General features: G+C 42.0%; 4 protein-coding genes across 4 annotated transcripts; 2 read left to right on the forward strand and 2 right to left on the reverse strand.

Moving 5' to 3' along the window:
- The first annotated feature begins 19 nt into the window (after nucleotides 1-19).
- Nucleotides 20-1621, forward strand: LOC135349693 (2-hydroxyacylsphingosine 1-beta-galactosyltransferase-like). The gene has a single exon (XM_064548269.1). The coding sequence runs from the start codon at nucleotides 58-60 to the stop codon at nucleotides 1615-1617; it is 1560 nt and encodes a 519-aa protein (XP_064404339.1). The 5' UTR covers nucleotides 20-57; the 3' UTR covers nucleotides 1618-1621.
- Nucleotides 1622-1699: 78 nt separating this feature from the next.
- Nucleotides 1700-11340, forward strand: LOC135349689 (fibropellin-1-like). The gene is made up of 22 exons (XM_064548261.1): nucleotides 1700-1858; nucleotides 2016-2336; nucleotides 3926-4235; nucleotides 4607-4667; nucleotides 4754-4812; nucleotides 5049-5126; nucleotides 5327-5499; nucleotides 6137-6253; nucleotides 6544-6657; nucleotides 6716-6826; nucleotides 6888-7001; nucleotides 7266-7379; nucleotides 7435-7548; nucleotides 7836-7946; nucleotides 8300-8431; nucleotides 8587-8703; nucleotides 8793-8954; nucleotides 9157-9336; nucleotides 9846-9942; nucleotides 10295-10414; nucleotides 10479-10649; nucleotides 11013-11340. The coding sequence occupies exons 1-22, from the start codon at nucleotides 1808-1810 to the stop codon at nucleotides 11231-11233; spliced, it is 3048 nt and encodes a 1015-aa protein (XP_064404331.1). The 5' UTR covers nucleotides 1700-1807; the 3' UTR covers nucleotides 11234-11340.
- Nucleotides 11341-11368: 28 nt separating this feature from the next.
- On the reverse strand, nucleotides 11369-12776 carry LOC135349699 (muscle-specific protein 20-like). The gene is made up of 4 exons (XM_064548275.1): nucleotides 12615-12776; nucleotides 12344-12532; nucleotides 12170-12274; nucleotides 11369-11745 (listed from the first exon to the last, which is right to left on the reverse strand). Exons 1-4 carry the CDS (start codon nucleotides 12663-12665, stop codon nucleotides 11521-11523), a joined length of 570 nt encoding a protein of 189 aa, XP_064404345.1. The 5' UTR covers nucleotides 12666-12776; the 3' UTR covers nucleotides 11369-11520.
- Nucleotides 12777-12805: 29 nt separating this feature from the next.
- On the reverse strand, nucleotides 12806-13811 carry LOC135349697 (transgelin-3-like). The gene is made up of 4 exons (XM_064548273.1): nucleotides 13650-13811; nucleotides 13379-13588; nucleotides 13219-13323; nucleotides 12806-13153 (listed from the first exon to the last, which is right to left on the reverse strand). Exons 1-4 carry the CDS (start codon nucleotides 13698-13700, stop codon nucleotides 12938-12940), a joined length of 582 nt encoding a protein of 193 aa, XP_064404343.1. The 5' UTR covers nucleotides 13701-13811; the 3' UTR covers nucleotides 12806-12937.
- Nucleotides 13812-14007: the final 196 nt, after the last annotated feature.

The raw sequence follows: 14007 nt of genomic DNA on the forward strand, positions 1-14007 counted from the left end.
ATGATAATTGACATATTGGGGTATCCCCTTATAAACCCACACAGTTGGTAAATTAATATGACCACCATTCCAGTACTGATGTCCCTAGTAGCTATTTGCTACACTCAGGAACTTGTTGTTGAAGACAGACCTCTCAACATTCTCCTGCTTAATGGCTTGTTTGCTGGCCACCTGTTCCCACTGGTCAGCCTGGGTGAAGAGCTAGTCAGTAGGGGCCACAATGTCTCCCTCTGCTCCACTGTCATGGAGGGATCAAAATTGCTCCCAAATCTACCAGAAAGTGTGGGAATAAAGTTCCTAAATGCTGGTTTGGATGTTATTACACTGGAAGAGTTTGAAGCACAAACCAGGAACCAAAAGGACGGACCTGGAGGTGCTGCAGTTGCTGACTTTGCTACAGTGGCTCATCAATCGACTGTAAAGATTTTAAACAAATTGGAAACTTACGGAATTGAACGTTTTGATATGATCGTATGCGATTTCTCTGTTATACATATCGGACTACACTATGCCATCTTGGGCAGGAAAGTCATTGCGTTCAGCTCCATGCTTCCCCCCTACCCTGCTATAGAATCCCCCTGGCCTCTTCCATTCACACTTAGCGGAGGCCAATCAGACGATTTGAGCTTCTTAGAACGTCTACAAAACTCGATACTAGCACCTTTGCTCATCCCAGCATGGAACTATCTATTCTGGATCTTCTGCAAAGGCGACGAGAGATTGGAAACAACTCTAAATGGTATTAACTTTATGCGATATCCTGGGATTAATATTCCCCATCTGATAACATCTGTAATTGGGTTCGATACACCTGCACTTCAAACTCCCCTCAGGCATTACGTAGGACCTATGGTGAAGAAAAGAACGGACAAATTAGCAGAGGATCTGGAGGAATGGCTTAGTAACAAGAGAGAGAGATCTGTTATCTATATCAGCATGGGTACCACTGGCTATGTATCCGGGGATGTTGCTAGGACAATCATCGAAAGTGTGATGGCAACGAAATTTGATGCAGTTTGGGCCCTGAGAGACAACAATAGAGGGTCTATAGAAGGTGTTGAAATTGATGACAATCGAATATTTATATCGGGATGGGTGCCACAGCAGACGATACTCGCGCATGCATCGATCCGATTGTGTATTCTCCATTGTGGACTGAATAGTGTGCAGGAGAGCCTATACAATGGCCTGCCTGTTGTGTGCCTGCCTCATGCCTTCGATCATTTCGCGACTGGTGGGACCATTCGTAATATTCGTGTGGGAATATCCATGTACAGTTTTTTCGATAGCATTCTTGGGCATACAGACGTATCAATAAAGGATTTAACAAATGCAATCACGACAGTTTCAAGTGATGGGTATGTAGCAAATGCTAGGAGGGTTTCACTCGTGTACAAGTTTGCTGGAGGAGCAGAGACAGCTGCAGGCCTGGTGGAGTACTATACTGATGTTGGGTACGATCACCTCATACCAGCCTTTGCAAGATATCAGTGGAGCTGGATACAGTATCGTAATCTCGATGTGTGTGCTGTTCTGTTTAGTATTTTAGCTGTGTTTATGTTTCTGTCGTACAAGTGCTTGTATAGTTGTGTCTGTGTGAAAGTATGTAGAAAGTGATTTGTTTGTTGTGATTTCCTGGGGGGGGGGGGGGGGGTTCTGTCACAAGTCATAATTGTGAGTGAGCAGCCCCACCTCCCTCTACATGTAGCTCTGGGAATTCCAGTATAAATGCACACCGACACAGTTTCCAAGCAAAGATATCTGTTGTGAGAGCAGCCAGGCGTGCATAACAACAGTGCGCACAGCAATGGATCTTAAAATCACAGTGTTACTCGTCACCATCCTTTGCCTTTCTAAGGTGAGTCTAACTATTCACTAGCTAGCTTATTTAGACTAAAAACATGTGCCAATTTTGTAGAAATAATGATTTCATTACTACAATTACAAAACAGTTAGCAATGAAATCTGTTTTGTACCTGGTCAGCTTATCTAGAGATTTTCCCCTCTAACTGCAGGTGGTGTATGGTAGCTACCTACTGGAGATTGGTGCTCGAAACTATCGAAACTACCAGCATAAAGAGAGCTCTGGTCACTGCTGTGAATTGTACCGAACCAGAAACTGTGACCCGTGGTGGTGTGCACACTGTCACTGTGACAACCGGTTCAGATTTTGCCTCCAATATTCAGGGACTCATCACAATGGAGACACGGGGAACTGCCCACTGGGGAGCTATTTCACTTGGACGGTGGGGGATGACAGTTTCACTTTCCGTAATTGGATTTCTCGTCACCGTGGTATACCCAATCCCATGACGTTCGCTGGAGCAGTGTGGCCAGTGAGTGAGAGTGTAGAAGGGATGTGTTCAGTTCAGTTAGGGGTCCTTCATATGCAGTGAAACTTGTGATTTCGTAAGACCATGAGGCTATAGTTTGTGTAAGGCTGAGATCCCTTTCTAGTGTTCTTAATATGTGCAATGCACACATTATGTATTTCACTTCATCATATCATAGATAGAGTAGAGAGGGATTGGAAACGAAAGTGATTCACGTGATGTTTTACAATGAAGTCTATGTAGTAGTCCATAGTGTGCTGTGTCCCAAATGGCCTCAAGTATGAGATGAAAGTTTATGTTTAACAGCAGAACTGCTCGTGGACTTTTTACAGACAGCAAAACATGTTAGCCCTCGTGTTAGCTAAAAGTAAGCCTCGATTAAAATCGCGGAGATACACGGATGGTACTTCGAGGGTACTTCTGTTTCCAATCCCTCTTTTAATTACTCTATCTATGATTACGTTGAGTGATATTATAGTAGATCAGAAGTTTTATACAAACATCCTAATTAAGCCAACTGGGGACTGAAAAACCGTGTGGTGTGTCTTCCCATTCCACTTGTTCTACATTAATTGTAGCCTCCTTTGCAGCCTCTCCTTTTTCTGTTCTTTGTCATAGTTCAATAAGATAAAATACGGGACTAATTGGAGGAACAAAGAAAGAAAGAAGGAAGAGACTAAGAAAAAGGAGAGCCTGCCTTGCTAAGTTGCGTGACGGTAGACGAGTGGTAGACGAGTGAAAATGAACGTGGGCAATCACTAGCTGGGCGGAGCCTGACAGAGCAAAAAGCTACAGCATGCCTACGCATTGCAAACTCTAAATAAAAGCTATTAGCATCGTAGATAGTAAGCCAGAATCAACATCGTAGATAAGGGCTTACCTAGTAAAGACTAAAGAAACTAAATATCTAAATTTAGCTCAGTTTTTTTTCCTGAGTTCAGAACAGACCCACTTGATTAGTAGATATAATTATTACAGCAGTATAGTCTACTCTACTATAGTCTTTCATACTTCCTCTACTGACTAAAGGTCTCACAAAGGCTGACTCTACTGTACTGTACTGTACTGTTCATAACAGATTATGTTCCTGGTAAATGCGCTCCAAGTACTGTGTGGGAGGACAGTTATTGAGGTTTTCTCTCGCCCACGCTCGTTAAAATTTGTCTACGTCAGTAAGGGATCACGCGACTTAGCAAGGCAGGCTCTCCTTTTTCTTAGTTGCTTCCTTCTTTCTTTCTTTGTTCCTCCAATATTTCTCTTCTGTGACAAAGAACAGAAAAAGGAGAGGCTGCGAAGGAGGCTACATTAATTGTCTTATAATGTATACACTACCAAGAGTAGATATACTCTTATTTACTCTTGACACTACCTTAGGAAGAGTACGCAACTCCTATTGAACTTTTGACACTACACAGATTCAATTTCCATTTCCCTGTTACTTCTAATCACGTCGAGTGATCAAGTTATCAATAGACATCAAGTTATCAATAGCCGTGCCTTTATAGTAAACTGAGAACAGGAAAACCACCTTCCACAAATATTTTGTTCACTCCTATTTGGTCTTATAACAATTCATATTCTCTGCCATGTAGGGTGCTATCCAACTATTTGTGCAAGTTATCGATAATGATCCTTTTGAAGATGACCACGTAGACGATATCTACATTGACAGAACACTGTCTACTAGTAGCTCATTTACCCCATACCAAACTTATACTGGGGACTATGGAAACAGTCGAATCGAGCTAACGTTTAGAGTGCACTGTGATCCACATTTCTATGGCTCTCACTGTTCTCAATATTGTGTGGATACTGACAATGTTGGAGGACATTATACTTGCGATAGGAATAATGGAAACAGAATATGTCTGCCTGGATGGACTAGTCACACATGCACAATAGGTGTGTACACTGGATTGTATTGTAGACCCAATTACGTTGTTATGGAAGCATGTTGATTTATCGTGATAGAGTGTGTGTACGGTGGTAGTGTATAAATACAGTGACGCCTGTCTATTATGGTCACCCTATAAGCAGGCCACCCTCTATAATACAGCCAGGTTAATGGTCTCCATAACAATGTGGTTTGGACTTGTGTTAGCAGGCCACCTTTTTATTACAACCACTGAATGGTGACCACCATATGACAAGTACAGTAGCTTATTAGCAGTATGTTTATTTTAGGACTCGTTAAGTAAACTCATGTGATCGTGTGATAGTGCTGGCTCAATTCAGTATTTCTGAGGTACATATATTCTTTCTCCACACTCCAGCTGTGTGCCCTGATGGGTGCAATCCCCTGAGGGCCTCATGCAAGAAACCAGGAAAATGCGTGTATGTTAGTATCAAGATTTGTCATTAATAGCTTTATTTGAAGGTCACAAATAAATTATTTGGTATATTGATTTATATGTACGTAGATGCAACGATGGTTGGCATGGAGACAACTGCTCTCTGTGTGACCCAGCACAACAATGCTGTGAGTTAGGGTGGATATTTTCGTATTTTCGTAGCATACATGTATAATTATATCATTCGAAAATACTGCGCAATGGTTTTACCTCACCATTCTGAGCTGCACAAATATTTAAACTCGGTGGTTCATACGTAAATTTGCACCACCGAAAATTCCCGGCTATAAAAATATCATGGAATAATAGAGAGATTATGTATCAGTATAGGTCAAGTGTTGTGTATTTGTGCCCTCTTCCTCAGCTGAAGTTGGAGGGTTCTGTAACATCCCTGGAGAGTGTATCTGTAAAGATGGGTTTGCAGGCAGACACTGTGAAGTAGGTGAGTGGGTAACAATATCTTTATACAGCTACATAATGGTAGCCAAGTCCATCAAATCTCTTTAGGTTTACTATCAAATTGATGGGTACAGTACATTATACACATGTAGCACCATATGGATTGAGTTTCTTTGGAGTTGACTAAGCACTATTATTAAAACAAAAAAGGACCATTACTTGGTATAACAAACATTTTGCCAGATGTTATTCCCTGTGAGAGGCAACAACCTTGTGCTCACAAGGCCACCTGTACTAACAATGGTGCTGGAGGCTACACCTGTCATTGCCCTAGGGGCTATGAGGGAGATACTTGTGACGAGGATATCGATGAGTGCTCAGGTGCTACTCCTTGTCTCAATGATGGAACATGCAATGTGAGTTCTGTGGTATGTTCATTCCTGGGCAGACTATTAAGCGGTTGTAATAAAGAGGTGGCCTGCTAACACAGGTCCAAACACATGCTATGAAGACTTTGGGGCCCATTAACCTGGCTGTATTATAGAGGGTGGCCTGCTAACACAGGTCCAAACACATGCTATGGAGACTTTAGGGCCCATTAACCTGGCTGTATTATAGAGGGTGGCCTGCTAACACAGGTCCAAACACATGCTATGAAGACTTTGGGGCCCATTAACCTGGCTGTATTATAGAGAGTGGCCTGCTAACACAGGCCCAAACACATGCTATGGAGACTTTAGGGCCCATTAACCTGGCTGTATTATAGAGTGTGGCCTGCTAACACAGGTCCAAACACATGCTATGAAGACTTTGGGGGCCATTATAACCTGGCTGTATTATAGAGGATGGCCTGCTTATAGGGTGACCATAATAGACAGGCTTCACTGTACATGTAGAAGCTGTATTGATCAGGTTGTAAAATAATAATGGTGAAGTATCAGTGCAAATTGGCTTCAATGTTATAATAATAATTATAAGGTTGCTATCTCAAAAAATGATCTGCATTGATTATATTGACAAGCAAATTAACCATGCGTGTGTGTGTGTATATAGGACATGGTGGGAGGGTACTCTTGTACCTGTTCCCCTGGTTACAGTGGAGACAACTGCCAGCTGGATATTGACGAGTGTGCCGGGAATACAGACTGTGGGAACAACGGTACATGTCAGGTGGGTGTGGTATATGTCCCCATGAATGTATCTCTCACATTCTTGGCAATAATTTATAATTGTTAGGTTATGTATGACCTGCTTTAGCTGTGTAATGAAATTTATTTGACTTGATTGTAGTAAGCGCTATGAGATTCATTTCAGCACATAATAATTATGTTAATCCATAGCGCTTTTGTTTTGGTCGAAATTGATTGCTTTGAGACTAGTCATAGATCTTTGGTGTGTGAAGATCTCCTTAAGAGCTACAACGTTCCAATCAAGTCTTTCCATTCTATAATTATATGCAGGACGAGGTGAATGGTTTCAGGTGTGTGTGTGAGCGTGGCTACACTGGCCAGTTCTGTAATAGCACGATCGACTACTGTCTCTCCAACCCGTGTCTGAACAATGGCACATGTACAGTAAGCCAACACTACTGCAGCCTCAATACATGAGACTATAAACTCTATACCATTACAGAGTGATTTTAACGGGTTCGATTGCAATTGCACTGATGGATTCTTTGGAGATACATGTCAAACAACCACCAATGCGTGCAGAAGTAGCCCGTGTGTGAACGGCTCATGTCATGTGAGTTGTTTCATTAAAAACTGGCCAATCAGTGTGAGGTATGTATTCTATATTACTACAGGACCAACTCAACAATACCGTCTACTGTGACTGTGATCCTGGATACACTGGAGCGATGTGTGACACTGCGTTTAGTGTCTGTGACCCCAATCCTTGCAACAATGGAAACTGTACTGTGAGTTTATTATTATTAGACCCATCCTCCTATACAGGAGGTACCGCCCATAATTATCTCCTCGATAAAACTAATTCTAGGGTGTTTATTTCACGGAGGGGGGAGGGAGAGGAGTGTAGTTGAACAGCCATAATTTTAGATCGTTGATCCAATTTCAAAATTTGGTAATTGAGTTTCAGGGAACCCTTGTTGAATCACTGGCCCAGTTGTTTATTTCAACAATAATAAGAAGTGTTTAATTCTTGTAAATGCATGCATGTACAGGAAGATGGGTATGAGTATTTGTGTACCTGTTCTCCTGGTTGGACTGGGAGTGGTTGTCAAACTGAAATAAAGCCGTGTGATAGCAGCCCTTGTGAGAATGGTGGCTCTTGTGAGGTTAGTCAGAATTAATTAGTTCAATTCCCTCCCCCTCTCATGCGTTTCACTGTAGAATGAAGCCACTGGTTTTGTGTGCTCATGTGTGACTGGTTTCACTGGTGATCGTTGTCAAGGGTCCATCGATTACTGCTCTCCTGATCCGTGCATACATAGGGGAACGTGTAAGGTAAGTAACCCACTGTATTGCATTTACTTACAATGATTGTACCTGTATCAAAGTGGTAGCTATTATCAATCCTTAATCTCCACGCACATTTGCCTTGTTTACTACAACTAGGCCTAAGAGAGATTATTTTTTGCCTAATTATGGCTATTCTTGTCTAGAAGTGGTTAGTACCAACCACCACCAACCAGTGGAGGTACATTCTCAATCACTATGTGTATGCATAGTACACTTAAGCCACAAGTTCAAAACGAATGCAATTTCTAGTTACTTGATTTGTTCTCTTACAGAATGAAACAAATAGATTTTTTTGCGACTGCGTGGAAGGTTTCGAAGGAGAGCGCTGTGAAATAAACATCCAATGTCTTGTAAATCCCTGTGAAAATGGAGGCACCTGTCAGGTAAGTACACAGTCTCACCTGATGACAAGTGAATGGTGTACACCAGCTAGTCACTGCATGCATTGCTATGGACGACTATAAATATTATGATTACTTGTTTGCTCTAGTGTAGTGGTTTCCTAGGCATGTTCAGAAAGTAAAATGTGTTGTACTGTAAATATTTTTCCCATGCTAGGTGGAATATATGAGAATTGAATGCCGTACTAACTGACTGTAGTCGTTGCATTGCTATGGATATTATAAGTTTACAGAATCAGAATGTGCCCAAGAAAATATGAATTAAATGTACTGCACACTGTTCAGTGCTTCCTTGACAACCTTAGTACCAACGTATATTTGTGTACTATCAACAGATACAGAGTTTCCCTACATCATCGGTAGTGGAGCCTGTATGTAGCTGTGCTCCAGGGTGGACGGGGGAGCGCTGTGAGGTGGACATTGAGGAATGCTTGTCACAACCATGTAAGAACAACGCCACATGTCAGGTGAGTGGGTAATGTTAGTATGTACACACTAAAAGTAGATCAACAACCGCATACTTTTGCTATGAGATTTCCCTTCACTAAAACACCCAATTTTGTCATGAGCTGTATTCCCTTTCAAACTGGATATAAAGTTTGTTTGACACTTTATCACTCAGGAGGGTATCAACGAGTACACGTGTGTGTGTGCGCTCGGCTGGGGAGGGGATGAGTGTGAGGACAGGGTGGGTGGGTGCTTTGACAAGCCATGTCTCAACGGAGCAAACTGTACAACAGTGAGTTGCATCGTCACTATTTACTCAATATTATGCATGCATCTATTAATTTAAAAATTAAAATTAAATGTACATGCACCTCTTACTAGGTTGTAAACACCACTGACTACACTTGTGAGTGTGTGCCGGGTTACTATGGTAATGAGTGTGAGCTGGAGGTGGACGAGTGCCTCCCACAACCGTGTGGGGAGGGGGGCAACTGTACTGACCTCATAGCTGACTATAACTGTACCTGTTCCCAAGACTACAAGGTGCTGCCTCATGCAAAACTTATATTCTAGTGCCTCAAATAATTGATGCCTTTTTTAAGCAACACATTTTTGAATACCATACGAAGCTTCATATAATAACATATAATAACTTATACTGTAAAACTCTCATAATTATTAGATCTGGTAATAGAACATCTATGTCATGTGGTGGGCCTTATATAATGCTCACTATCACATGCAGGGTCGTGACTGTCAGCTGGATATGAACATGTGTCGTTCCTCTCCCTGCCTTAACGAGGGGACGTGTACTAACAGGGAGGACAGTTACACCTGCACCTGTCCCCCTGGACTCAGCGGACACAACTGCGGTGATGTGGATGACTGCACACCAACATCCTGCTCTGTCAACGGAACATGTGTGGTGGGTACTTTATTGAGCACCTCTTTTATTACCATAATAGCTGCTGTTATATAATTATGTGTGTAGTGTATTGGCTTCTAATCTCTCTCACTAAATGATAAGGTGAAGTTATATAGTTTGCCTATAGTTTGCTCCTTACTAGATTAGTACCGTACATGCGTACATATCCTTAAAAAAATTGTACAGTGACGCCTGTCTCTATTGTGGTCACTCTATAATACGGCCTCAAGTCCATAGCATGTGTTTGGATCAGAGGAGGTACGACAGGCGCGGTGCAGCTCAAGAAATTAGCCTCTGATTACTCTCAGCAAAAACATACAACGTGGGCGATGCGTGAGCGGATAATTATTGGCCTGAGCTGCACTGCCCATGTCGTACCTCCTCTGGTTTGGACCAGGTCACTTCTTATTACAGCCACTGTTGGTCTACCCAACTTAGGGTACATATAGCTCTTACACATTTCACTTTGATACTGATGACATAATTCTTGTCCTTGTGTACCCGTCCAGGATGCCGTTGATGACTACATCTGTGTGTGCAACACTGGGTTTACTGGCCGAGAATGTGAAGTCCCTTTGAGCAATAATCCTGTTACAAGTCAACAAGGTATGTACTTAGCATACATGTGTGAACAAAAGTAACTTTGTGTTGCATTGGAATTCATTCAAGCCTCACACGATGGGTGGGACTTCCAAAATTATTTATTACTTAAGCTAGGTAATCGATAAGCTGTGTGCACATTAAAGGCTACTGGTTGGCTGGTGGCCTAGTGGAGGTGGTTCACAAAAATACTGGTCTTTGCAGCTAGTGCAATAATTATAATCCCTCAGAAATGCTACCTACCTCCTCCATAGTATTTAATCTCTTGTAGACAGTATTGTCCCGTATTCTGATACTCTGTTCTTTGTACGTTCCATCAATTTGAATACCCTCCTTCCTCCCCCCATATCTCCTACAGCTGGCTCTATTGGTGGAACAGTGGGGGGAAGCATCACCGGAGTACTAGTCCTGCTTGCCTTGCTGATACTAATCCTTGTTGTGCTATTGTTACTGATAAGAAAACGAAACAAAAACCCATGTAAGTTTAATATCTTAAACAGGTGTAATTGTATTCATGATTTTTTTCGCTGCTTGTGATGCAGATAAACTCCAGGCTGGTAACTACTGTGAACCCTCTATGCTCAATATACCAGAGTCCCCTGAAGGCACGCCTCATCCTGCCTTCCATAATCCAACCTACTGCGATACTGCCACTAGTCCACAGAATGCAGAGAGAGACTTCAGCAATCCACTGTACACTGAGAGCAGCGAAGGTGAGGGGCTTAGGGTGTGCATGTTTACTTTATGCTCACTGCCAGTGCAAAGTGTACAGTGGAACCCTTAGCTCTTAGCCTTTGTGGACACCTTTGGGGAACAATGTTTCAGCCAGGGCCCTGCGTGGGCCTTTGTTGAGGAGTTGTTTTAATTCGTACATACCGAGACTAACTGTTCATTTGGGACCTGGGTGCCTGGCCTTTATGTAAGAGTGGCCTTTAGGAGGGGCTCCACTGTATTAACTTAGTGATATTGTTGTGTACAGACAAATACTGTATAAGTTTATAATAATTATGAACAGTTGGACACTTATTTTATTCATCGTCTGTACACTGTATGATAAAAGAATATCTTCTCTCCAGAGGGCCACGGTAATGGAGGTGCAGTTTATGAAGATGGAGCTTATGCAACAGTGGGTGTTCCAACAGGTGACAACTACAACAGACTGCAACATACAACCACCAAACCGTTGCCATCACAACCCCCGCCCTCGCCCTTGGAGTACTCTTATATCTCTGTGAGATCTGGGAACAACCAAACAAGGAACACAGCTAATGGATACTCTCTTATTAACAATCAGTGATGTGTGCAATTTTATACCATTCGTATTCATGCAGCTTCTTTCATCGTTTTGTTATTTTCATGACCCTTTGCCATACGCAGGTAATAAACATGTTGTTATTATGATGATCCTTTGCCAGACAATTATTGCTATAGGTAATGATCGATAAATTAATAAACACAATATGGACATACGTCCACTCACTGCACTGGTGATGAAAAACAATTGCTAAAATTTTTAATTGCAAAACAAGTTGCAAAACAGTCTATAATTAATGATTTAGTTCGATCCTCTCTATAGCAGTCACTTTAAGCAGTAGGGTCATGGATCTGGCGAGGTGCGCCATAGCTCATGCCTGTTTGACTAGCTCCCTTGTTTGAGCCCATCTGGAGACCAATGACATTCTGCCCTGCCTTCAACTGTTCATCAGTGAAGTCTCTTTTGTTTGCAGCTGCCTCCTTTGGTCCAATGGTAGGTCCATTAAATCCCTTCTTGCCAGCTTTTCTACCAACAGCATGGATACCATTGACCACCTGCATAGGAAACACGTAACACAACATCAAAACCAGTCAGAGAATAGGACAATGCAATTACGAAATGCTATTCCCAATGGGCTAAAATTTAATGTGGACTGGTTATGTCAACAACATCAATCAGCCAGTAGTCTACAATAATGACCTAACTGTGTCAACAGGATAACCTTACGTACCCACAAAACCTAGCAGACTGTGTACAACACTGCTTTCAGTGCACTCTTATCTCAATGCTCTCTTGGGTTGTAACAACAGGTAGCCATGTTATGAACACGCTACACAATTCCCAAAAAAGTTCACTTGATTACAACCCACCACAGATTACTAAGGGCCAACATACAAGCTGCTAATAAACTCTAATCGTGTGTCTCAGCACCTGTATCCACCAAGGAAACCATAGAATTACACTTTTCCACATGCTTACCTGGGGTATATTTTGAGCCTCGAACAAGTCCACAGTCTGGAACAGGTCTGTTTTAGGTACGCCATAAGCAACGCAAGCATCGAGGAAATTCCCGATGTTCTCCATCTACAAGAAATAAGGACAACGTAACCAACTACATAATACACTGTTGAAATACAGCACAATCGTACGTACCTGCTTGAAGGCCATCTTGCTTTCGTTGATTTTTCTCACAGATCCAGGTTGAATCGTGTTAATCAGCTTGCAGAGGATGCGGCCATCTTTGCAGGAATCTTGGATTGGGCCTTCAACAGTTTCTCCAATCACATCACCCATCCACTCTCTAGCTTCTCTCTCTAGTTCCGGGCTATATTTGCCCTGTATCTATGAGGAAAGGTGAAGCCTTGGTGTAATTAATTAATTGCCAATTATTCAGCTACTAAGAATGTAAACACTGTCTGCTTACTTTATCAGATACTTCAGCTGTCATTCCATAGCCTCTAGGTCGATCAGACATTGTGTGAGAGCTATTAAAAGTCGGTGTCTAGCTTTATAAAACTGGAACTCACTTGCCCAATGCACGCAATTTTTACAAGGATAATTATTATAGCACTTCCGCTTTTGTGCCACAAATGCGCCATGCGCAGGAAGAGTACATTTTTGACTGTTAGTATTTTTACATTGTTAATATCACACATGAATTGAAATGTGCTAGGTCTCAAAAACTGTTATATCAGCTCAAACAAAATTTAATGATTGGACGATTGTTCATACTCCAGATAGTGGGGGTCATTGCTCGGCAATCTGGCGAGGTTTACCATAGTCCATGCCTGCTTGACTAGCTCCCTTGTTCGAGCCCATCTGGAGACCAATGACACCCTTGCCAGCCTGCAACTGCTCATCAGTAAATTCCCTCTTGTTTTGTTGCGACTCCTTTGCTCCAATGGAGGGTGAAAATCCCTTACTGCCAGCCTTTCTACCAAGAGCATGGATCCCATCGATTACCTATTAAATTTAAGGTGAAACAAACATTACTAATCATTGACCATGAAGCAGCTAAATATTCTCACCTGAGGCATATTAGTTGCTTCGTACAAACTGACAGTTTGAAACAAATCCAGCTTGTTTACTCCATATGTTTCGCAAGCATCCAAAAATTTTCCGATGTTCTCCATCTAACAATTGAATTAATTACAGTGTGTCCGATGTGAGGACATAAATCACACGTACCTGCTTGAATGCCATTTTGCTTGTGTTAACCTTGTTTACAGATCCTGGACAGATTACATTGATTAGTTTGCAGAGGAGCACGCCGTCCTTGAGCCCTTCGTGAAGGGTATCTGGATTGCCATCTATTGCCAGTTCCTCTTCTGGTTCAGTAACTTGATTGATCCAATCTCTTGCTTGTGCATCCAAACTAGCATCATACTTCCCTGCAATCTATATGATACATAAGGGAGTAGTTGTAGATTGAGAAACAAGACAAATTAGACAACTTTACCTTGGCTGCTACTTCAGCAGTCATTCCAAATCCTTGTGGTCTATTAGCCATTATGCTTGTGGGTAAGTTGAAGTAGTAGTTGCAGTGTAAAGCACAGAGAAGTTAGAGAAATGTAAGTGCTTGCAGAGCCCTGTTGCTACCTTATATATTAATTTGCTGCCCTTGAGTCACGCATGCGCAATTACTCCAACACAATATTTTCTTCCATATAAGGTCACATACCACAGCATCCATAGGAACAAAGCATTATTTCTAATGTCTGGTATTTGGATGCCAGCCAGTTGTCCTACACACTGGATATACTTGTACCTTACTGCAACTGCCCATAAAAACATCAGACAGACTCACAAGCACTATT

This window comes from Halichondria panicea, chromosome 16 (genome assembly GCF_963675165.1).
Source record: "Halichondria panicea chromosome 16, odHalPani1.1, whole genome shotgun sequence".
Lineage (NCBI taxonomy): Eukaryota > Metazoa > Porifera > Demospongiae > Suberitida > Halichondriidae > Halichondria > Halichondria panicea.